We start from the raw sequence: 23,321 nt of genomic DNA, 5'->3' as shown, positions 1-23,321 counted from the left end.
TGGAAGGAATTTTACTACGAGATTTCTGGTTGACAATGCAGGTCATTCTGGAACCAACCAGTGCGGTCGGCTCGAGTGTAAATGGCTTCTAGATCAACATTACAACTCACCAGCATATACCCATCGTCACAATATCGCCCCGTTGCAGCTTGCATGAAGATGGACACTATCATTATTATTATTGACTCCTGGCGACTAGTATGATCACCATCTACCTCGAGTACTGTAACAACCTGCAAAAATAAACTAGAACTCCCGCGCAATCACGAAGAATACGGTCCGACCGTCTCGATCAGCTTGCGCCAAATAATATCTCCTGCATTCATCTCCTTGAGCTGTAGCATGACCTTTTCCTGGTCCAGCTCTTTGACCTTGTCGTTGATCAGAAACAACGCGCCTGTCTGCTTGGTCTTTGCCATGGTCAGCCCTGGGCGCGAGCCAGCGCCCAAAGAAACGCCCTTCCCACCGTACTTGGCGCTGGTGATCAGATACAAGATCTTTTCTCCCGCATCTTCTGGTGAAGTAGCAAACGTAGAGAGCATTGGGCTCATCATGGGCCAGTACCACTTGTTGCCCCAGGCCTTCTTGAAGACGCCCGTGTCGACACCGCCGGGATAGTGGTGAAGGAACACGACGTGGGGATTCTCTTTCGCCAGTCTCGACATGGACAGAGTGGTGTAGGATGATAGTGATCTTGAGACAGACATGAGACCAAAATGGCCCGGCTGCTTGAGGTCGAGATCGTCGAGGTAGATGGAGGCAGTCTCGGTGCCCGCGGCGAGAACACTGACGACGCGGGGGTTATTCGGCGACGCGTTGAGCAAGGGTAGGAGTTGGAACATCATCAACATGCGACCATAATACGTCAGGGACTGCGAGAGGGAATGGCCCTCGGATGTCTCTAAATCGTCATGAGTCGCTGTCGACACTCGACCGGGGGCTAGGAGTACATACCGACCCGTTCGCCGGAGGTGATGAACCCGGCACTCATGTACAAGGTGTCAATGTACGTCTCGCGTGCCTTGATATCGTCACAAAGTCTCCTCGTCTCCGCGAGGAGCGAGAGTTGACCCTCAAGCCAGATGATCTGTGCCTGTTTGTTGGATTGCCGAAGCCCGTCTAGGAAAGCTTGATGCTTCTCGCCATTCCGGCCAATGACATAAACCTTGACCGGCGCTCTTGTCAAAATCAGGCGAGTGAGCGTCGCCCTCCCTATTCCGTCGGTGGCTCCAGTAAACACGGCCGTCTGGGGAGCGGTCTCTGCTGTGATTCGGGCATTGGATGCCTTGATCTCGGAGATGGAAACCATTGCTCAGGCGTTGGGAACGATGATAAATAATGGGAGTAGAAGGCAAGAACGTGTATGGTGCGCGAATTTCCATGATCGATGAGTGGAGCTATGCTGGCCTTATAAATATTCTGCTTGTTCGCCTCTTGTGCTGGCGGCAGGAAAGGAACGGACTCTGAAGCCCGTTTCTACCGTTTCCAGGTTTAGGCGCAACGAGATGATTCCAGCGGAGTTAACGAATCCTGACACGCACGCCGGTGAATATCCGCAGGGCCCCTTTATCATTATTTTGGGAGATTCCGCTTGTGAATCATATTTAGTCCCCCGGGAGTGGGCGAGGAGGCTTGTCGAGGGGGAAGTAAAGGTTAATAAGAAGATCACAATCGAGCCTTCGCTCTGAAATGGCCATGTCGCCTTGAATCAAAACAATGCTGGTGCAGTAGACCTTCATACAGATAAATTAGCGTTATTATATAGTACACAGTGCAGTAGAATACTAACCACCGTGTGCTTCGGGTCTCGCTCTAGCACACGCTAGCGGTAAGCGAAGCAAGCTTGGCGATACAGCCCCAGGATCGACACGCGACGGTTCATCAGGCTTGGGGCTATGGAATTGATCTCGAGGACCCTGATAATCGCCCGTGTCGGATCTGAGACTGGCACTGTCGATCACAGTGAGGTAGCTCACGAGAGCGAATAAACTTGGCCTGAATCTACATCCATCTGCGCCGTGAGACACGCGGCAGCGATTGGGTTTGCTGGCGGCTTGTATCGTCGTCGATCCACTCCATCTCTTGCGCATCGCCATCTTGCCGTGCAGTCTTACGTGTTCTCGCTCTCTTATTGTGGTACATCCAACTTGTGCGGGAACACTGCTGCCTTCGAGTTGGCCGACTCGGTCGACCACGGAACTCCGTGTCACGACCAGCCGGCTCCGCGGGTGTGGCGACACGGCTAAGGGGCATTGTACATGCAATTGAGTTGCGGCAGTTGTCGTGAAGGAATCGGTATTCGGGATTTGGAACATTTGCATTGGTTTGGCATAGTCACTGAGACGCCGTGATAATGTCGAGAGGTAAGTTGTGGGAGTACAACGCGCTGGACACATCACCATCGAATAATACAATGTCTGCAGGCACACCGTCCGGGCCGTGACGACGCTTGTTGACTCTCGACTGGAGGAAAGATTTGCATTCAGACGGTTCATAATACAGATATAGAGACTTATTGTTATCTCAGCCAAAGTCAATTGACCGCCTCTCCGTCATATCGGCCATTGATGGTATACTGCTCAAAAGACTCCTTTCAGACCTCCGCGTCTCGCTCCTCCCCAAACCACGAATTTTGGCTCGAATCCCTTGCCTGCTTGTTCGGCTTGTCCCAGCTCTTCATCCCGCGGAAGCAAAATGACATTCTCGGGGTACAGCTTGCCCAACAGCGCCAGCGCAACAAGAGAGTCCTTGGTCGGGATGATATGGAACCCCCCTTCTTTGGCACCGAGCAAGCCCGCATCCGTGGATTCGAGAATACCGATGGCATCGTGTACAACGGCAGGCTTAAATAAGGCTGAATCCTGCCTAGCTGTGCCATCACGGTTGACCGCAAGCTCCTGAGCCAGGTAGGAATAGCGATGACCACGAGCGATTTGCCCCAGATCGACCGCGGCGCATTTTCCATCGTCCAATTCCAGGCGCAATTCGAGGCGACGGGCTGGGCCAACGATTTCATCGTTCACTACACCAATGCTTGCACTCTGAGCCGCAGCACTCTTGGGCTCGGGGAAGCCCCGAAGATCCGATACCGCGCTCTGGGTGCCCGCGGGGATTTCGCCGCGAGGAGCAGAGTAGTAGTCCTGGAACTGATAGTCGAAAAGCGTATCTGTCGCGTTGGGATCGAGCTTTGCCGGGATGTACTGTAGCAGATGCAAAGGGGTTGGACCCCCAGATAGGAAGGCCGGCAGCACAGTCCCATGCGCATACTGGAACCCATAGCCCCCGACTGTCGAATGGAGAAGTCCAGGCGCAAGAAGCGCCTTGGCATACGTGACCACACTTCGCTGCGTGGTATGCTTGGTCAAGATCTCGGCCAGGAATTGGTTTCTGGCCGGTTCCAAATGGCGAATACCTCGGGCTTTGCCACCAATCGGGATGATCACGTCTTCGTAGTTCTGGAACGGGAGGAGTGCATCGCGGAGAAGAACCATCTGGTGCATGTATTCGTTGAAGAGCTGCATCAAGTGTGGCTCGCTTCGGTCTCCGAACATGAGATCCACGTTGGATGGGATTAAGAGGTGTCCTTCGCAGGGGCTACGGAGGTACATCTCCGGATCGAATGATTCGGAGTGGGATTCGCGGGCCCATTGCACAAGAGACTTCCCAATCCGAATGGCTTGCTGGTTGATTTCCCGTCGAGAGACATCGAGAGGCTCGGAGAGACGAAGAGTGGCTTCGCGCGTGTCGGTGGCCAAGTTGGCGGTAAGGTTATCAAGAAGGCGGGCTCGAGCAGGCTTCGAACCAGGAGAGTCACTCCCCAGCCGGAACACTATGGCATCGAGCAGAGGTGCAAAACCCTCAACTAGCTGTCGAGGGGTGTAGACGCCCGACCGCAAACCCCAAGACTCGGCCAAGGCCTGAGTATCGTTTGCGCCACTGTCGACGTTTGGTGTCAATTGCTGTCCGACAACAATACCTCCTAGGCCAGCGAGGCGGTATATGTTTCCTGAGGCAGCCATGGCAGCGAATCTAGCAAGCATAGCGACAAGTGACAAGACAATCAAAGTGAACTGAGACGTCTAGCATCGATCCATGGGGGAGGCGGCCCTTCGTTTTATAATCGCCAGCGCAGCCATTGATTCGGACCCAAGATGGTCGTTGTTGTTGTTGTTGTTGTTGTTGTTGGATGCGCAGTGGAGCGCCGGAGTTGGATGGTTGCGACCTCCAAACTCCGAAGGCACGTCTTGCACTAACACAGTAGGACACCAAGGAAACGAGATTTGACAAATGGGTTCGGAGTTATATGTCCCATCTGATTAATACGTTAGCGTTCGCAGTGCAAGCGCCGAATCGGAATGAGCACGGATTGTTGCTCAAGTAAACTGTTTGAGGGCGCATAGAATGACGAAGCTCCGAAGCTCATCGGAGCCACCAAACCCAAGATTAGAAACGAGAACAGTCTGCAAATATTCCCTAGAGAAGTGACCAAGTAGAAACTTAAGGGTTAAGCAGCCCGGCACCAAGTGGAAGGCAGAGGGAAAGTCGGTTGTGGAGGGTGATGAGTTGCTCTGGCAATACTCCATCGTGAGCCTCCACTCTGGCTCCGTACGCACACTCCACAAGGCATGGCTGCATGGCAAAGGTAAGTTCAAGATAAGCTCATCGTCCAGTGGCTCGTAGTATGGTGAAGGTTTCCCGGTCACCGGATCATGATGGCTAAGGAAATGAATGATATTAGCAAGGAAGATTGTACGTCGTGCCGTTTCGGCGACTGTCCAAGACTCCATGGATTGCAAGGGCAAGCTTGAGGCTGACATTAGATCTGCACCGGGACTTTCAAGATGCGATCGCGTAAATGCTCGAGTCATTTTGGCCAGAAAGGGAGCCTTCAGGCCTTTGGAATATGACTTTTGCTTCCACTCGTCCCTTCCCAATCCGGAAGATGTCCGAAGCTCCAGAATCCCGTACACAACCATGGCATGCAGTGCATCCCACTGCTGCATGCACTGGTATGTGGGATAGGACTCGATCAGTCGTTGCCGCTCCACTTCCATCGCATGGCGCGCAAAGCGTGCGCCGTCTGGCGTCTCCATTGCACTGCCGCAGCAGACCGCCATCGAGGTCCGCGCAAGCGTAGTCATGTCCGGGACATCCTCATCATAAAGACTGCGATGCAAGAAGGGCGAGGAGAAATCATCCCGCAAGAGCAATTTTGGGTATTGCTCTAAGACATGGACCATGTCCTGGAGGGAATACTGCATGACCGGAGCATTTGCAACCCACTCTCCGACCTCTGCCACGGGGACATTCAGGAGTCCAAGCAAGCCCATTGGACTAGCTTCTGACGGCAGGACACCAGCAACTCCTTGCGTCGCCGGGTCCGAGTTTGGGGGCTGGAGCACCGTGGGGAACCCGGGGGTCGCAAACGAGGACGACATATGAAACGGGGACAAACGCCCATTCTCGACCGACCATGCATGAGAGTTTTCAATAGTCTGCATATCCGACGCAGATGGAGATGGGTGGGCGACGAACTCGCAAGGCAGTCCTCGCCTGGCACAGCGCGCACATGGGTGACCAGAGACGCATTTGGCCTTCGCTTGAACGCAGGCGCCGCATGCCTTGCGACGCGTGGCGGGCTTCTGGGGTCCTTGACAGCGTCGTCGATGTCGCAGAAGCAAGTCGCCTACAGTAGATTATTGCTCTCGCGTCGGTCAGTCCTAGTGCCGCGACGCGTCCGGAGTTGAACCTACGGCGCTGATAGGCCTTCCCGCAGGACGTGCAGAGGTGCGCCTCTTGGTCGGCGTTCGCCATGGTGGTGGTTCTCGAAAGGAACTTGCGAACCCAGAAAAATTTGACCGCTCTTCATTAAGACAGCTTTCCAACCATGGCAAGCTTCGAGGATCACGGTGCGGCTGATTAATTCACTACAGCCACACGTGACGCCATAGGCAACTTGAAGCGAGCTTCTCGTCTTCTCCTCTTCTCCTCCGTGGCAACCGGGATCTCGTTGAGTCGCACAAGAACCACTCCGAGGAGATCGACGCGCTCAGGTGAACCGAGTGAATGTTCGCCGAACCGGTGCTCATCTCGTCAGGGTCGCTGCAGGCAGCCCCTGTTCGACTTTCTTCCACACCTGCCAAGCAAAAGAAGCCTTCGCCGAGCACGACGTGCGCCTGTATGCACACTGATCGTGGTCGAGCATAATATGAATCCTCCACCACGCTTGCCATGCATATACAGCTCGGGATAGAAGTAGGTACCCACTTGAGGTATATAGATAACCAAGGACGGTAGCGTTTGAGATCGACGTGGGAGCACAAGCACGGTGTGGCTGGGCGCAGCCACACTGGCGGTGACCGGAGATCAGAATTCAATAGTGCGATCGGAAGTCGATGGATACTATCCATCGACTATTGGATCTCCACCCAGACGAGTTTCCAGGATTCGGGCAGCCCGACGAACAGGGCTGTCGATCGCCTGGCGCCACCCTTGGACCCCTTGGTGGTTCCTTGAATTTTGCATTTTCTCTTTTGCCGAGTGACGATTGCCGTGAGGTTGCATTCCGGCATGGAACCTCCACTGCTCCACCGATGTTTCGTTTCGTTCTTTTTGTACCTCCAGGCTACGGCTTTTGAGCCCAGGAGAGCCAATTACTGCGATACACTGAACGCAGAGTGGGTGAGGCGCCGCAGACGATAACGGACCCGAAGCGCGGCCTCTGATACATCATCATCATCGACTGCCAATCGCGCTCTCCCTTTCTCCAGTCCCAACCACAGGGAAACCTTGACCCTGAAAAGGAACAACTCCACCGAGAGCTCTGAATCGGACGGGCCTATGGGAATCCGCGCCTGGCGAACTAGACTATCCCCGCTGGCGATCGATCCCCAATCGAGATCCCAGATCTAGCTTCCTGCTCCAATCTCGGCATCACCTTGCAACCCAATGACTTCATCGCGAATATCCAGGCGCAGGAGGGCCGTGGGTGCATGGTGAATTTTCTGTCTGTCTCTTTTGCTCGCCATTTCCCAGCCACGTCCGCTGGCGTCGATGCAGGACAACAAATCCTCCAAAGCGCAAGCGCGAAGCAGCAAAAGCAGCCGTCCCACAGTAGGCAAATTGCACGGCCGATCGCCCCGTCTCGACTGCCTTCAACGTGAGTTTCGACCACCCACAGCTAGTTCGGGGACTAGTGTCTTCCTCTCGGTCTCCAGAGGCGAATTTTGGTGCTTTGGTTCTCAGCTGGAACTCTCCGCCTCCCCTTCATATAAGACCTGACCCTCCACCATCCACCAGATCCCAGATCAAACTCTCTCTGGTTCCTCAATCCCAACCTTCTTGGCCCTGACCTGGTCCTAGACCCCAGTGTATACCATCTCCTGGTTCAAGCCTCATCAGTCCCCCTCGCATCATGAAGTCGTTCTCTCCCGTTGTCTTGGCCTTGCTGGCTGCTGCCGGCCTGGTCGCTGCCGCCGACATCTCTGCTTCGGACTGCGCTGTAAGTTCTTGCTACTGCTGTCGTCTCCATTGGTCATGTGAAAAAAGGGTAATGGATGCTAATGGATAGTACCATAATAGCAAAAGTGCATCTCCAACATGAATGACAAGGCCTCCGAGCTTGGCTGCAACTCTGGTGACCTGGCCTGTCTTTGCAGGGCCAACGACTACAAATACGGCATTCGTGACTGCACCACCCAGGCCTGTCCTAACGACAATGCCGCCCAGGTTGTCCAGATGGCCCTGGATAGCTGCCCCAGTATGTACCCCCGCTTTCGATAATTACGCGAGCAGTGGAACACCTCGCTAATCAATCACCTCTAGGCGGCTCGACCTCGAGTTCCGGCTCCGGCTCTAGCACCACATCTGGTTCGGGCTCGGGCTCGGGCTCGGAGACCTCAACTGGCTCTGGCAACGGTGCGACTAGCACCGCCTCCACCAGCTCGGGCCCGGGCTCTGGCTCCGGCTCCGGCTCTAGCACCGCCTCCTCTGGCAGTAGCGAGAGCACTGGCACCAATGGCAGCGGCAGCGGCAGCGGTACCAGCACTGTAAGTACCTTGACCACTACAGTTTTCTCTTCATCTCCCTGACGACTGTCTAGTCCACTGGCACCGAAATTACCGGCACTGGAGCTTCCACCCTGACAACCACGACCTCTGGCTCTGGTTCCAGTGCTACTGAGACTGGTTCCGGCTCTGGTTCTGGCTCCGGCACCTCGACTGATTCCGGTTCTGGCTCTGGCTCTGGTTCTGGCTCTGCCGCTGAGACTGGCAGCGGATCGGGCTCCAGCTCGACTGCTCCGTCTTCCACCAGCTCCGGTGCCGCTCACCCCATAGCCACCGTCGGCAGTGGTGCTGTTGGTGCTATGGGCCTGGCCGCCCTACTGGTTCTGTAAGGTCACGATTCCAAGCTGACGACGGGATCTAATGTGGAGATAATGGACGACGGACTATGAATTTTCTTCTAACTGTGCAATGTCGAACTAATGAAGTCATGCTCCACCTGGGCACGGAATGGGGCTTTCATGTGATTTTGTGTTTGAAGACGATCGAGTCGGAACATGCGAGTAGCGAGACGTGGAAACACCCACCTTTGAACATTCCTGTATATTCATTCCCAGTACGATATAACGACTGTCATCGACGCAAGGACCCTCTCTTGCCCTGACTGGAAGCTTCCTTTATTCCGCCGGAGAAGTGGGATGTGCAGCGCTGAGTTTCCCGTTCACCCGGGGCCGCGGTACTCACCGAGAAATGTCGCGAATGCACAGAACCTACCTCTAGCACCCAACGCCGCCGTATAGTTGTGTAGCTCAATCATTATCGGGAGTGTTACTGCATCCTTAGCATCGACAGCGTGAATCTGTACTTCGTGGGGATCATCAGCGGGACCCCGGTTTCTCCGCCACCCGAGCCGAGGCTCATTGCAATCGCGTCCGGGGAATCCAACACTACCGTTCGGCTTCGGTTCGCATGCTGCAGCTGATCTGCTTGAGTTACTACTCTCTGCGTCTCTGTCTCTGTCTCTTTTTCTCTTCTCGTCCTCCACGTTCACAGTCGATTTTTCTCCTTCTCTCCATCCCTCTGCGCCCACCCAATTTCCTCGCTGCCCCGGATCTCTCTTCCCCGCTCAACTCGACTGCCCTACCCGACCCGACCCTACTATGTCAACTTCCACTTCTCCGCCCGAGCAGCTGAAGGATGAGGTCAAAGCCGTTGAGACCAAGGCCGTGAATCAGACCATTGCCCAGCTGCGATCTCTTGCGGCCGGTGCTGCGGGTGGTCTCTGCGCTGTCGTCGTGGGGCATCCCTTTGATCTAGTCAAGGTGCGCCTGCAGACTGCGGAGAAGGGCATCTACTCTGGCGCGATGGATGTCGTGCGGAGGACGGTAGCTCGCGAGGGGCTGGCTCGGGTAAGATGATAGTCTGTCTTCTTCTTCTGGTTCAATGTACCAGGGTGAGACTGACGAACACCTCGATGTAGGGTCTGTATGCTGGCGTATCTGCCCCGCTTGTGGGTGTGACACCGATGTGTAAGTTGCCTGCATGGGTCTCAATGGGTCTAGTTCAAGTCGTTCTTTGAGTACGAGCTGACGGTATCGCGGAAACAGTCGCTGTGAGCTTCTGGGTATGCCCTAAGACCTCGAGTCTCCGTGTTCAATTCGGCCGCCCTGATTCTAACGTCACACTAGGGTTACGACCTGGGTAAGACACTGGTGAACAATCTATCGACTGTTCCAGTGAAGAACAGCACTCCACAGTACTCTATCGCACAAATTTCCGCGGCCGGTTTCTTCTCGGCCATCCCCATGACCCTGATCACTGCTCCCTTCGAGCGTGTCAAGGTGCTGCTGCAGATCCAGGGCCAGAACCCTCCTCCGCCCGGGCAGAAGCCCAAGTACTCAGGGGGTGTGGACGTGGTGCGGCAACTGTACAAGGAAGGTGGCGTCCGAAGTGTCTTCCGCGGTAGTGCCATGACGCTGGCCCGTGATGGCCCCGGCTCGGCTGCCTATTTTGCAGCCTACGAGTATATCAAGCGCTCCCTGACGCCCAAGGATGAGAATGGCAACATTACCGGCGAGCTGTCCCTGACTGCAGTTTTGACTGCGGGTGGTGGTGCGGGCATTGCCATGTGGATCCCCGTCTTCCCCGTCGACACCATCAAGTCCCGTCTGCAGAGTGCCCCGGGCAAGCCGACCATCGGCGGCACCATCCGCGCGGTATATGCCAGCGGTGGTTACAAGGCTTTCTTCCCAGGCTTTGGACCGGCTCTGGCTCGTGCCGTGCCGGCCAATGCCGCCACATTGTAAGCGACTCCGCCCTTGTTGTTCGAGACTAACAGCTAACTATCTCGCAGCTTGGGTGTTGAACTCGCTCACAAGTTCATGACGAAGCTCTTTGACTAGGCGACCCAAGTATGACCAGTTGTTATGTGTATATACCTGCTTTGTTTCCTTACAGCGCCGGTTCATCGACTAGAGATGGGCGTGCGTGACGGTCTGGTCTGGCCGATCGGGATTGCCGGATGTCTGCCAGTTTAGAGATCTGCTGGGATTCGTTCTTTGTCATGTTCGGGGCTCCGTGTCTCTTTGTATAGACCGTCTGTGCAGTGTCTTTGCATTGAATTCGACATTCCACGTGAAATTATTTTTTTAACGGCATTCGGTCGATTCTGTGGTAATGTAGACATGGAAACATCCATGGATATCACCACTGTGCTAAGATGACGTAGTGCCTCGGAACCTTGGAAGGGAAGAGGAGCTAGGGAGAATTATCAAGGACCTTTGATAAATGACTCGCAGCTTGCGAGCAACGCGATCCTATCGCTTAGCGGGAATAATAATAATGGTCATTTCAGAACGAACTAACGAAGCGATCCACTTAGCGTGAGGCTCAACACGGAAATTTTATCGATTCCACATGGACGTAAATGCCTCGAGGCCCCATGGACGATGAGCCATAGGCGGACCTTGCAACTGTCTTAACGGGAGTAGGGATAGCGCCAACCAGCAAGGCTGTGGATTGGCTGCATCGTCCGTGTCATGGCGTTAAAGAAGTCCCTGCATTGCAGTTGGGGGCGGTCGGGGTGAACAAACACCGATGGCTTAAGGGGGGATTCTATATTTAATTTCTCACGAGAGCCAGCCAGAGGGTGCATCGGGGAGACTTATAGCGAAGGCCAAGGAGACTTGATGATGGGAGAATTAAATGATGACTGGAGGAGATGAGGTGACGGGTCCAAAGTTTCCCAAGCACTGGCTGCTTATGGAGAGTACCTGACTGGTACCTGGGGCGGGCCCAGATTTGCCGCTTGGATCAGAGTAGCGGCGGAGTACTGCGGTGCTGCCTTGTCGCAGCCTCACGTTAAATTCAAAAGGCACCCCCAATCGCCCCTCCCGGTCGAATCTCACTTCCGACCGACTTTCCTTCCTTTCCCTCCGCTGATTTCATCTATCTCCCGCATCATGTCTCATGTTACCGGTACCCTCATGCGCCGAGGCGCCGAGTTCGCCTCCGCCCAGCTGCGGCAGCCCGAGAAGCAGCCCGACGAGCAGGCCGGTGGTGCCCAGATTGCCCTGATCGTGGTGACCTTGGGTGTGATGATGCTGGCGATCTTTGCAGTAAGCTAATCTTGATCGTGCCCTGGCCCGTGATGGAATGATGAATTAACGGATGTGAAATAGGTCGAATACACCTACGGCAATGTAGTCGCGACATTGGCTGCCGTGGAGGACTCCAACCCGGACATCTACGTGCGGATCGACCACGATGACCCCAACAAGCCCTTGGACCCGAACGAGCCGGAACCCGTTGTGGAAGGTCGCCCCAAGCCCATCACCAGCAAGCTGCGCAGCACCATCAAGCACCTGCGCTCCCGCGCCGGCTTCTGGTCGCGCTTCCGTGGTCTGAGCATGTACCTCGCCTGGTCTATGGCCCGTGGTATGATCTCCGCCTTCATCCCCGTCCCGAGCGGCTCTTTTATCGGCCAGTTCTTCGTGCAGTCGTTCGTCAGTGTACTCCTATCCACTTGGCAGATGGCCTGGGTCCACATTGTCATCTCGGAGCCCTCGCCCAAACGCTTCTACCAACGTATTCCCAGCTACCGTACCTGGATCAAGATCGCTCCCGCCGCCGCGGCGGAGGACGTTCTCACCGCTGCCGCTTTCTTCCTGCCCATGGCCGTCGCTAAGCTTGCTGGCTGGGTCGAGGCCAACCAAGGCCAGGGTCCGCAGACCTTTAGCTCGTTCTGCCGCTTCTTGGCGGCCAGCGCCGTTCCGGCTCTGTTGGCTCTTCTGATCTCTATCCCGGCCCGTGTCATCTTCGTCCGCGTGGCAGCTTCGATGCTCCCCGAGGAGGATGAGACCGTTGTGCCGTTTGACCGCTCCTTCGGCGGCAAGGTGCAACCCGAGATTGTGGGTGGCAGCGGCCGGATTGGCCTGATGGATGCATGGACTACCTTTGACTGGTCCGCTCGTGTCCGCTTTGCCAAGGTGATGGGTAAGACCTTGGCTATTCAACTCGCCCTCTGCGTGCTGACCGGCCTCCTGGTCGGAGGCCAGCTTGCCATGATGCCAGGCTGGAAGGTCACTCATGGAGAGACCCCGCAACAGCCGGAGCCGTCCCAGGCCCTTGCGTAGATATGGACTCGGAAGGTGTGGAATGTCCCTAGTGAAGAAGGAATGGGACCGGGGTGACTGAGCCACGTCGGTGACTTGTTGATATTGCACGATTTCTATCGCCTTAGGCTACCCTTCTGTCTCTCTCTAAGCTCTCATCTCCTGTTGGTGATGTCCACTATAAATTAGATTATGCCGAAACTCCATCTTTCTGATAGAATGAAACTCTCGTTGCTGCAATGTTCTCTTCCTTCCCTCAAGAAACTAGAATATGTCAACTCTCATCTCTGGGGGATATGAGACCCTGACCTAACTACGACTACTACGACCAAACTGGCCCCGCCTCGGCCTCACCGCCTTCTTTTCTTTTTCACGCCTGCGAGGTCCCCCTCATCTGTTCCGTACGCCTCTCTCGATCTCTCTCGATCTTTCACGCTGGTCTTCATTTCCCTTCGATTTCCCTCGAAACACATATCTCGTCCCGACACTCTCTTGTCACCCAGAATGGCGACTTCTCCCGCCGGCCGCATGCTGTCCCGCCAGCTACAGCAGATGCAGTCCGATAAGGACATTCCCGGGATTAGCTGTGGCTTGGTTGATAACAATGTCTTTGAATGGGAGGTCATGCTGATGATCTCGGACGACGTCAAATTATACGGAGGTATGGCCGATTCTACATGCTCGCTCTTGGGTGCTGCCCAACCCTTATCAGGGAGTCCACACAAGCGTGACTTGAGATTCCGACGAGAAAATCCACGCCATGCATGTGCATGCTAACGTCTCTGTTATCTAGGTGGCTTCTTTCGTGCACGTCTCTCTTTCCCATCAGAATATCCGCATATGCCGCCAAAGATGAAGTTTGAATCTCCCCTCTTCCATCCAAACAGTAAGTGATCGCCCCATCACGAGAATTGGGGGCCCTGGCCGGCCGGCTGGCCAGATGAAAAAAACCAACGAAGGAGTGAATGGTTTGATATGGATGCCTGCCCGCTAACCTTGTCTGTCCGATAGTCTACCCGAGTGGTGAGGTGTGCATCTCCATCCTCCACCCTCCCGAGGAAGACAAGTATGGCTACGAGTCTGCAGCTGAGCGCTGGTCGCCCGTCCAGACCCCCGAGACCATTCTGCTCTCTGTCATTTCCATGCTGTCCAGTCCCAACGATGAGAGCCCCGCTAATGTCGAGGCGGCCCGACTGTGGCGTGAAGATCCCGCGGAGTTCAAGAAGCGCGTGCGTCGGTGTGTACGAGAGAGCCTGGGCGAGGAGTAAAGAAACTGCCTCTGCATTTCTCTTCTATTTTGACGAATATCTTTTCTTCACGGTGTATCCGGCTGGCCTCTTTCTATTTCGATTTCATCCGGGGTCTTCTCGTCTCCGGATTTACTGCGTCTACCTACTCGTGGTGTTGATCTCCTTGATTGCATGATAGAGCGAGCGATGGAAATCTTATATGGGTGGGATGATCTAGCATTCATGGCTACGCTCCAAGGTCCTTTTTGTTGCTTTTTTTCTTCTTATGGCTCCCGATCTGGGCTGGTGGAGTTCCTTGCTTACTATGTTCTATGGGTTCGCATGAGCAGTCTCTTTCAATGGATATTGATCTTTCTGCTTCTCGTCTAGATCTATAATTATGATAAAACGAGTGCGGATCGACCGAAGCGGAATGGGACTCTGCTAATGTAGCATGCAGCTCAATGGTATCTTCGACATCCACGGGGTACTTTTCGGTAAATGTCTCAAGACTCAAGTCACACTCTTACGCGTCAACCAATGCAGGGCTCAAAATCTAACGCTGTATCGCGCCATACCCATACCCCAAAAATCCAAGGGGAGATATCAAGATAAGCCAATAATGAATGAAGAAAGACGCTTAGAAACAGTAGCAAAAAAGAAAGTCTAGCTTCGATTCTTATATCCCGTGCGCATCGAAGGAATGACAAGTCCAGGGTGGAAAATGGTAAACGACAAGCAGGCCAGGGCGATCATCCTGGACTCGTTAGCATGACATCCCGGTAGCAAGATGGGAAGATAGCGCTTACATTCCATCCAGAACCAGGAACTCGTTCTCCTTCTGCATTAGCGGACTGCCCCAGCCGCCAGCCATTTCCGGGATACTAAACCATAAGAGTCAGCCAGTGGTTTGATAAGGTGAGACCTGGGTGAGTATGCACCGATAGATACACCGGATCAAGACAGTGAAGTAGGCAAAGACTTCCGCGGCAACGATCAGTCGCATCCGGTTCGGAGAAATTACAGGTGTGGGCACGTCTGGGGTCTTCTCGTCCCCAAACCCATTGCCATGGCGGGCTACATTCCAGAAGAAGTTCAATCCGAAGAGTCCGCACACGGCCATGGTGACCACCTGGAAAGCGATACCAGCAATGATGATATCGTCCCCGGCCTTGAGCAACTTCTGATTGTCATTACCGGCTGCCGCGGCAACACCACCACCAGCAGCCTGCAGAATCAACGATCCAATGTCACAGCTGATGAAGATCCAGGTGAAGAGTCGCGGATTCAGTCTCGAGTGTTCCGGGCCTAGATTGAGGACGATGTGCTTGAGCGTGAGGTAGACACCTGCAGCCACGAATGTCGGTGCCAGCACCAGACACACGATCTGCAACTTGAATGCGCCCTGGTTCCACGGGTTGTCGTGCATCAGAACACGACCAATATATCCAGCCATCTCCATGAAAGTCCCGATGCCCAGCGCGACCACGAATGTCCATGTCCGGAAGTACACGCCCAGACCCAGCTGGCACACGCCGAGTAATGCATAGAACGCGGTAAAGAAGGCATTTCCACCAAGGTTCGGATAGTAGCCGTAGGTTGTCGCCTGTACAGGGCACTCCGGAGTGACGTGCGTACAGGTCTGATAGCTCGGCATGGTGTGAGATCCGGGTGAAAAGGCGCACACCGGTCGGATGAAGACGGCGCAGAACAACAAGCCCCGAGGCAGACCGCGTGAGGTTGGATTTCTGTCCAAGACGAAAAAGTCCCAGCCGAAAGCCCGGGGCTATTTAAAGCCCATTAGATGCTGACGAGCCCCCCGGTCAGCCAAGGAACGACCAGCAGGGCCATTAACCGGTTGAGTAAAAGCAGGACGGATCCCGCGATGAGGGAACGGTCATCGCTGCGCAGCGCGATTGGCTCCTCGCGATCGTTCTCGTTCTCGTTCTCGCACCGCTTCACTTCGCTTCCAGCTGCCGGTTCGTCTCCACTGGGGTCCACTGTCGATATCGACGAATGTCAGCACTTGCACGGATGGAGACACGGAGACTTGATTGCTCACTAATCTCTATGGAGTGCAGCCAACGCCTGTTTTGAATGATTATAGAAAGGGGAGAATTATTAAACTAGCGAGGCTTCGATCACAATAAGGCCGATTTGTTCTGATTTTCGACCATAATGAGAAAGCCGATAAGATTGAGTATGTTGTCTGTACTTTTAAATCACCGACTTGGCCTACATATACAAGAGTCTACCGGTGGAAACTACCAGTCCTGTCGTCGTCGTCGCTATGATCTTTGATCTAGTTGTCTGTTCTCGAGATAATATCCACTTGATCCTCACTCAATATACCGTTGACAAGTAGTTGCTCTCTAGCCTCCCAAAGTAACTCGAATTACATCCCACCCTTTGCGTTGAATCGATTCACTCATCTAGAGTGTTATTAGCGATCTACTTAAGGTAATCTTGGAAGCGTGAAGCATGACGACGCCACGTGACCTCGGGCTTTTTCTTTGGCGATCGCCAACTCCCACCCGCGTGGCCCGTCATGCCTCCACGCCGGGCGCATACCAAGTCACGCAATGGCTGTGACCAGTGCAAGCGCCGCCGCGTCAAGGTTGGTCCTGCTCCACGAGTGCGCTGCGACTGCTTGGGTTGCTACTGACCGTATGCAGTGTGACGAAAAGGGACCCCCCTGCTCGAATTGCATATCGCGCGAGCTCAACTGCACCTATTTGAGAGCACCGCCACAGGATGCCCCGACAAGACCGAGAGAACTGACCGCGTCTCTCCCTGTCAGTGGCCCTGAGACGCCACGGCCGCTCGCTCCCATCAGCCCGGCCTCCACTCCTTCGTCGATGCCCGGGGTGCGGGACCTCGAGCTCATGCATCAGTTCACCATTGAGACTTTCAGCAGTTTGTGCACCGCTGAATCAGAATTCCACGTCTGGCAAATCATCATTCCACGATTGGCACTTCAGTACGACTTTCTGATGAACGGCATCTTGTCTCTAGCGGCGCTGCATATCGCGTCCACCAGTGAGCTGCCCACATCTCTGGCCTACATTGACACTGCCCTCCAGTACCACAATCTCTCCTTTGCACCCTTCCGTGCAGCTATCGATCATATCACCCCTCAGAACTGTGAGGCGGTGCTGGCTCAGTCCATCGTCACGACAGTGATAGGTATCGCTTTACCACGGGCGACAGCTCCGCGGGATGAGAACTGCAACATGACCGAGAACATTCTTGTGGTGTTCGAACTCTTGCAAGGCGTCAAAAAGATTATCCACATTGGTCGCTCCTGGATCAAACTCAATCTCTTCTCTCGCCAACGGGACTTTGGCAGTACTGGTCCCTCCCTGGACCGTGAGACGCAAGTTGCTCTGGATCAGCTTGTGACGCTGAATGATGAGACGCTCGCTATTATTGACACGGACCAACATCGCATTAACAAAGATGTCATTGCCCATCTTCGCCAGTGCTTCACGCTTTTTGCCAACTCCCAGGATCCGGCTAATGTTCTTGCATGGCTGGCTGCTGTTGACAAAGAGTTCGTAGACAATGTTCGCCGTCGTCAGCCCTTGGCTCTGTTGGTTCTCATGCATTGGGGCGTGCTGCTAGGGGAACTGGATGGACAGCGATGGTGGGCCCGAAACTCCGGTCAAGCCTTGGTCTTGGAAATCTCGCGAACTCTGCAGCCTGGTAATGCTCGATGGGTAGACTCACTATCCTGGCCTCGGCGTAAAATGGGTTTATGAGGAATTCAGCTGAAGTACCGTCTTTGAATTTATACCAGCAAGTCCGAAACACTCAAATGATGGCAACGGCTTTTTAACCGCCATCGGGCGGCTCATGGCATTACGACCTCAAACCTTCATCTAGCCGGCCAGGTGGCCAGCCATGGCCCAACATGACTTGTGCACCGGCCCATTTCGACAACACAGCTCGAAACAGCCCATACAGGAAGAGAAGAAGAACGAGATGCCGGCTTTCTGTTAGTGGAACATTGTCTGTCCGGCCGCCCCGACCGCGTCAACTCGGTTTGACGGCGAAGAGTGCTGAGCTCCGAATCGCGTATCACTATGTGGCCGGATGAACGCGCACAACTCCCATGAAATGCACCCTGAGTGTATCGCCAATGAGTATGATGATTAACCAGGCGCTGGATCCCGCTGCATTGGTATCTGTGACCCACTGGTTGCCAAGGTGACTAGACTACCTGGTACGAACACACCTTGTGGCAGTTCGGTACGATTCCCTGTCTTCTCAAGCAGTACCTCTCATAGGCCTCATACAAGGGAGCTGCTAGTTGGCTATTTGGAGAAGTTCTAAGATAGACAACTGGATTCCGGATATTGGCAGACCAATTCATATGCGAAACACGGCCATGGACAAGGCCTCTCGAGATCTAGGCCGGACTATACATCTTTCATCCCAGCGCATGCACACATGTCTCACATCCGAGCTTTCTCGACACTGTTCGCGTAGATCCTCTGGACTCGCTTTTTGTTCAAGATATCGACCTGGGACCTGCATGCCCGTATACTCAGAGGCCCGCCCACTTGCTTCAACCAATAAGACCTGCCACAGTCAAACAGCCAATTCCGCGATGCCACACGAACTAACTCTGCAAGGAAACACTGCGGCGCACTGTGAACTTCGGTGAAAATCACTCGGGGAAGCTCACGACGGACTGCGGGCGGGGCATTGGAGTGGACGATCTCCAGGTACTCATCGAAGGTGAACGGTTCATACAACCCAGAGCTAACCTGCACAATGCCTGTTGTGTGAGCGGCCGCATGGAGGAGACATGCATTCGCGACAAAGTCGACGGGGATTTCATCGATGATGTTTGCGCCGGATCGGTAGCCCTTGGCCGCATGCCAGACCTGCGTCGCGCCTCGGTCGGCCATGAAAAATTGAAAGAATTTGTTGAGAGGAGTTGAGTTCTCCAGCCCGTACAGTGGGTACGGGTCTCGCAGTGCTTGGCCGAAGATGGTCGGGCGTACGAGTAAGACTGGGAGTAGAGGAAAGCGCTTTGGTAAGAGTCGCTCCATCAAGTATTTGGCCTGGGCATAACTAGAAGAGAACTGCGCAGCATAGGGGGACTGACCCACAGTCAATATCGACGCCAGCTCTTCCTCGGGGTCTTCGTCTGCCAGGGTGTACGGGCGCTCCATCACAGGCCCATCGGGAAGGAAGCTATTGCAATATGAAGTCGATAGCTGGATGAGCAGTTTGAGCCGTCGAAATCGAGAGGATATTCGTGCCAACTCCAGGGCCGGAAGGCAGTTGTCCTCAAATGCATCGTGCAGGCCAGCGTCAAGAGTGATCTTCGCGGCTGTATGGATAACTAGAGTGACTTGCTCGCGCAGTCGCTCCAGCACAGCCGGCTCAATGCCGAAATCAACCGCCTTCATATCACCAGTGACAAACTCTACTTTCCCCGAGGCCAGGATTGCTGGGGTGTGATCAGGCATGGCTTTCGTCCATTTCTCAATGGCCTGCTGAGGCCGACCCCGGATCAAGGCGTAGATTTTGCGAGTTGGTAGCTGGAGGGCGAGTTTATAGAGAAGGCATCCCCCCAAGGATCCAGTACTCCCGGTTAGGAAGACCGTATGTGACTCGAACGCCTTTATATATCCTTCCCGAATGACCTGGTCAACGAGGGATGGAATGGGAACTGAATTGATCGACATCAGAAGTGTTTGGGGCTACCTTGCATATGTGATTTCAGGCAAGAAATCGGAGGGCCTCCGACAAGGTGCGACGTGATGCCAGAAGCTGCCACTGCTCGGATTGCGTGAGTATATCAACGGCATGGCAGCGCTGGTCGGCTTTTATCTAACTATCCCTTTCTGCTCTTTTTTTTCTCTTCCCTCGTAGGACAATCTAGTCCCGTGTTACTTTGACATCTTTTGCGTCGGCAATATCAACATCTTATTTACATGGAATTCTCTTCGAGACAAGTGGTCGACAAGCTGTTCGAGCACATGCCAACGTTGACCATCTCCACAAAAATTGCAAGGTTTATTGGAGATCAAATACCTCTCGACTCAATGTGAACTCCGCTTGCTAGGAATTTCAAATTGTCCAATGTGGACGGGGAAACCGACTCCTGCATATATGTGGGTAAGTACTTCGATGCCAGGGCATACGGCATCTTGTAGCGGGTGGCCAAACATGTAACACCGGTACTACACACAAAACATTGATTGACGCCAGGGTTGATTCCATGTGATAGCTATCAATACCAGTGAGATGCCAAGTCAACAGAAAAGGTGGATTATGCTATATACATCATCTCGCAAGGTAGATATTTATGTCCTTGATGATTGATTGCCAATATGGCCCTGGCACCGTCTGCACGTCCAAAGAAATGGAGATTTTCGAGTATTCGAAGACGGGGGGACACGCTTGCTCTCAGTGAGAATGGGCTGATGGGTACGGCATTGAACTGCATCGCTCAGGGGCCTTTGTTCCCACCACCACACCAGCAGCGTCCATCTCCATCACGCTCCACCTGGACGACGATATCCATGTCTTTGTCTCGGAGATAATTGACCGTTCTCTGGCGAATATCTTCAAGATCTGAACCGTGAGAGGCAACGACGTGAATCACACCAAGCACCTTCTGGCTCATGTGCGCATGTGGATGACTGTGATCATGGTCGTGATCGTTGTGGTTATGATTATGGCCATGGCCGTGCTCGTGATGATGGTGACCATGACCATGACCATGGCTGTGGCTGCAGGTATCATGATGTGAGTCCTCATGAGCATGCCCGTGCTCGGACATGGATCCAGTGTCATCCAGCCAGAACTTGGGTACCGTGTATCCTACTACACCTCGCAAGGTGCTGACCCCTGCCAGGGTTTCACGAACATTATACTCGGTATCAGCTGGGAGAGCCAGCAGCAGGGTCTTGGCTGTGCTACTGACGAGTGGGACAGCCGAGGCAAAAATTAAGATGGCAATGAAGCACGATGCCAAAGGATCGTACCCTGACCATCCCGAGTAATGCACGAGAATGGTCGAGATGACCACGGCCACTGAGCCGAGGGTATCGGCGAGAATATGCAAGAAAATGCCATGCATGTTCTCATTCCCGTGAGAGTGGTCATGGCCATGATCGTGTCCGTGGTGATGGTGGCCATGTTCGAAACTAAAAATTCCGACCAAATTGACCAGTAGACCGGCAATACTGACAGCCAACAGCTCACCAATACGGTTCATCTGGCTGCCTGATGATAGCCGCTCTACTGCTTCATAGATAATTTCTACACTGATGATCCTGTTCATTGTTAGAAGGCCGAAGTCGGCTAGGGAGAGACGGTTCAACTCACATCAGGAAAATGCCATTGGCGAACCCAGACAGGGTGTCAACCTTGCCGTAGCCGTAGGGAAACCGCGCATTGGGTGGCCACTTGCTCATGACAGCTGCACAAAGTCCAACCACCAGAGCAAGGCAATCAAAGAACATGTGAATACTGTCACTCAGTAGCCCCAGAGAACCAGTCAGAAAACCATAAGACAGCTGAACAAGCATGAAAGCAAAATTGAGACTGGTATCTGGTCAGTGGACTGATTATCGTCAGATAGAAATTGAGTGCCAAACTCACCACATGAAGTAAAAGATACTGCGCGAATCCTTCTCCTTCAAAATGCTATACAGTAAAGGGTAAGGTTCGCTGCGTTGCAGGAGCCACTTTGTGATACGAGAGGATTCGACAGCAACGTGTGAATGGCCGTGGTGGTGGGAGTGGCTGTGCGAATGAGAATCCAGCCGCAGGTGACTATCATCCATCTTCGACGAATAGAACGAGATAGCCGCTAAGATGCCGCGCACGGCATAAACAAATAGAAAGTCATCGCGGATGTGTGGGGAGCAGAGGAGGGCGGCAGTTCCAGTGCAGATAGCAAGACCGAGCTTGTTAGGAGAACGAAGACCCGCAGGGAAGGAAACCATCAGCGCAATTGCAAAAAGTCCAGCGGGAAGCAAAAGAAAAAATAAGTCCGAGGTGCCGAAAGGCAACCCCCCAGAAGTCAGTATGGAAAGAACAGCCAACGAGGCCCCACAGATCAGGGCCAGGGATGCATCAGTTGTCACAAAGACGGACGACTGACTGGTGCCTGCGCCCTTGCTCTCTTCAGATATGGATGCCGCAACCAGACCCGGCTCTGGAATGGGCCCAAGACGACGAAATGATGGGAATGGCGGTGAAAGCACAAACACTGAGAGTAGAAGAGCCAGATAACCTGAGACGGGTGATGCATCCCATGGTTGATTCAAGCCCAGGAAGCTCAACAGGGTGACCCCTGCCAGGAGGACAATTGTCAATGTCTTTTGTCTGTATCGTTCCGTGGCCGCAGTTCGCGGGTCGGTGTCCACCAGGCTCGGGACCCCGGTGGCCGTGGCTAGCAGGAGTGCAAAGGCAACCAAGAAGCCTCCAATCTTCAAAGAGGCGTAAATTGGCAGGCCGATGGAAAAGGCTTGCAGCAAAGCGGCCTGTAAAGTTTTCACATTTGGCGCGGGGAATTTGACGGAGGATATGGGCATGGTGCCGCCTCCCTGGGGATTTACCCGCAGAAGTTGGCTGCAGGCAAAGATCAGGAGGGTCATTGCGGTCAAAACACAGGTCTTCTGTCCCACCTGCCCAATCACCCCGACGGAGCTTCCATCTTGACTGATTTGGCATTTCTGCGCACATCTTCGGGGGTACCAAGAGAGCACGATCCAGGGCAATGTGATCAGGGCACCGGAGAGGATCTCGTGGCTGGAGGCACGGTTAGGCTGTATTCTGCCATGGTCTGTAACCGCATCCGAGGAACTTACATCTTCTGCACGCTGTTCTCAGCCTGTACCGCTGGAGTGGATTGTAACTCATGGTCATGATCGAGGAGGTGCGACGTATGGGAATGATCATGTTGCGCATTTGAGTGAGAGGCAGCGTGGGTATAGTGGTGATAGTGGTCATGGGACCATGGTTGCTGGGATTGTGGCACCTCGCTAGACGGATCGTTCGCATCCACAGGATCTGTCAATTCCGATGGGCGTGGTTCGATGGGATTGGAGCCGAGCGAGAGGGGAGACGGCGGTTGAGTCCAGCGTGTGGATCGGTTATGGCCGCGACTGCGACTGTGACCATGAGCGTGTCCATTGGACCGAGGAGGGAGATCCACTGAGGGCGGCGCCCCCATCGACATTGTCTAATGGGTGTCGGAGCACAGCTGAATAGGAGAATCCAGCGGGCGAACAGGACAGGGGCGCTCGGCGCCAAGATCCGTGGCAGGTAGCGGAGCGGGCAACGCTCAATTCAGGCGAGAGAGAATCGGCGGAAGGGGGACGCTCCCAGCATGACGCGCGCCGGTTGCAGGAGAAGGGCAGGAGAAGGAGGAAAGAGCTGCTCCACCGCAGCATCGAGCGACGCTGCGCCATTACGAGGCTGTCGCGGACCTTGGGGCAACCACG

At 54.2% G+C, this 23,321-nt stretch overlaps 12 protein-coding genes across 12 annotated transcripts; 6 read left to right on the top strand and 6 right to left on the bottom strand.

Annotated features, from left to right (window-relative positions):
• Positions 1–263: 263 nt before the first annotated feature.
• Positions 264–1,309, bottom strand: N7459_000040 (NAD(P)-binding protein; the record flags this gene model as incomplete). Its single annotated transcript, XM_056939225.1, has 2 exons — positions 264–901; positions 955–1,309. 2 exons carry the CDS (start codon positions 1,307–1,309, stop codon positions 264–266), a joined length of 993 nt encoding a protein of 330 aa, XP_056803505.1.
• A 1,270-nt stretch (positions 1,310–2,579) lies between these two features.
• Positions 2,580–4,040, bottom strand: N7459_000039 (uncharacterized protein; the record flags this gene model as incomplete). The annotated part of the gene is made up of 1 exon (XM_056939224.1): positions 2,580–4,040. The coding sequence occupies one exon, from the start codon at positions 4,038–4,040 to the stop codon at positions 2,580–2,582; it is 1,461 nt and encodes a 486-aa protein (XP_056803504.1).
• A 333-nt stretch (positions 4,041–4,373) lies between these two features.
• N7459_000038 (uncharacterized protein) lies at positions 4,374–5,438 on the bottom strand (the record flags this gene model as incomplete). Its single annotated transcript, XM_056939223.1, has 1 exon — positions 4,374–5,438. The coding sequence occupies one exon, from the start codon at positions 5,436–5,438 to the stop codon at positions 4,374–4,376; it is 1,065 nt and encodes a 354-aa protein (XP_056803503.1).
• Positions 5,439–5,477: 39 nt separating this feature from the next.
• N7459_000037 (uncharacterized protein) lies at positions 5,478–6,057 on the top strand (the record flags this gene model as incomplete). Its single annotated transcript, XM_056939222.1, has 3 exons — positions 5,478–5,691; positions 5,765–5,909; positions 5,952–6,057. 3 exons carry the CDS (start codon positions 5,478–5,480, stop codon positions 6,055–6,057), a joined length of 465 nt encoding a protein of 154 aa, XP_056803502.1.
• A 1,357-nt stretch (positions 6,058–7,414) lies between these two features.
• Positions 7,415–8,395, top strand: N7459_000036 (CFEM domain-containing protein; the record flags this gene model as incomplete). Its single annotated transcript, XM_056939221.1, has 4 exons — positions 7,415–7,501; positions 7,582–7,759; positions 7,825–8,048; positions 8,102–8,395. 4 exons carry the CDS (start codon positions 7,415–7,417, stop codon positions 8,393–8,395), a joined length of 783 nt encoding a protein of 260 aa, XP_056803501.1.
• Positions 8,396–9,163: 768 nt separating this feature from the next.
• N7459_000035 (carnitine:acyl carnitine antiporter) lies at positions 9,164–10,405 on the top strand (the record flags this gene model as incomplete). The annotated part of the gene is made up of 5 exons (XM_056939220.1): positions 9,164–9,412; positions 9,484–9,532; positions 9,611–9,627; positions 9,692–10,305; positions 10,357–10,405. The coding sequence occupies 5 exons, from the start codon at positions 9,164–9,166 to the stop codon at positions 10,403–10,405; spliced, it is 978 nt and encodes a 325-aa protein (XP_056803500.1).
• Positions 10,406–11,464: 1,059 nt separating this feature from the next.
• Positions 11,465–12,637, top strand: N7459_000034 (uncharacterized protein; the record flags this gene model as incomplete). Its single annotated transcript, XM_056939219.1, has 2 exons — positions 11,465–11,620; positions 11,684–12,637. The coding sequence occupies 2 exons, from the start codon at positions 11,465–11,467 to the stop codon at positions 12,635–12,637; spliced, it is 1,110 nt and encodes a 369-aa protein (XP_056803499.1).
• A 483-nt stretch (positions 12,638–13,120) lies between these two features.
• Positions 13,121–13,884, top strand: N7459_000033 (putative ubiquitin conjugating enzyme; the record flags this gene model as incomplete). The annotated part of the gene is made up of 3 exons (XM_056939218.1): positions 13,121–13,277; positions 13,410–13,502; positions 13,628–13,884. 3 exons carry the CDS (start codon positions 13,121–13,123, stop codon positions 13,882–13,884), a joined length of 507 nt encoding a protein of 168 aa, XP_056803498.1.
• A 627-nt stretch (positions 13,885–14,511) lies between these two features.
• Positions 14,512–15,502, bottom strand: N7459_000032 (RTA1 domain-containing protein; the record flags this gene model as incomplete). Its single annotated transcript, XM_056939217.1, has 3 exons — positions 14,512–14,602; positions 14,655–14,729; positions 14,787–15,502. 3 exons carry the CDS (start codon positions 15,500–15,502, stop codon positions 14,512–14,514), a joined length of 882 nt encoding a protein of 293 aa, XP_056803497.1.
• An 891-nt stretch (positions 15,503–16,393) lies between these two features.
• Positions 16,394–17,606, top strand: N7459_000031 (Zn(II)2Cys6 transcription factor domain-containing protein; the record flags this gene model as incomplete). Its single annotated transcript, XM_056939216.1, has 2 exons — positions 16,394–16,462; positions 16,521–17,606. 2 exons carry the CDS (start codon positions 16,394–16,396, stop codon positions 17,604–17,606), a joined length of 1,155 nt encoding a protein of 384 aa, XP_056803496.1.
• A 696-nt stretch (positions 17,607–18,302) lies between these two features.
• On the bottom strand, positions 18,303–19,547 carry N7459_000030 (fatty acyl-CoA reductase; the record flags this gene model as incomplete). The annotated part of the gene is made up of 1 exon (XM_056939215.1): positions 18,303–19,547. The coding sequence occupies one exon, from the start codon at positions 19,545–19,547 to the stop codon at positions 18,303–18,305; it is 1,245 nt and encodes a 414-aa protein (XP_056803495.1).
• Positions 19,548–20,314: 767 nt separating this feature from the next.
• Positions 20,315–23,050, bottom strand: N7459_000029 (metal cation transporter MSC2; the record flags this gene model as incomplete). The annotated part of the gene is made up of 5 exons (XM_056939214.1): positions 20,315–20,507; positions 20,646–21,143; positions 21,196–21,414; positions 21,472–22,626; positions 22,686–23,050. 5 exons carry the CDS (start codon positions 23,048–23,050, stop codon positions 20,315–20,317), a joined length of 2,430 nt encoding a protein of 809 aa, XP_056803494.1.
• Positions 23,051–23,321: the final 271 nt, after the last annotated feature.

Source organism: Penicillium hispanicum, assembly GCF_028827665.1.
Source record: "Penicillium hispanicum strain IBT 35686 chromosome Unknown utg000001l_segment0_segment0, whole genome shotgun sequence".
NCBI classification, from domain to species: domain Eukaryota; kingdom Fungi; phylum Ascomycota; class Eurotiomycetes; order Eurotiales; family Aspergillaceae; genus Penicillium; species Penicillium hispanicum.
Note: the sequence above shows the minus strand (reverse complement) of the source record. Positions and strands in the feature narration are given on the sequence as shown.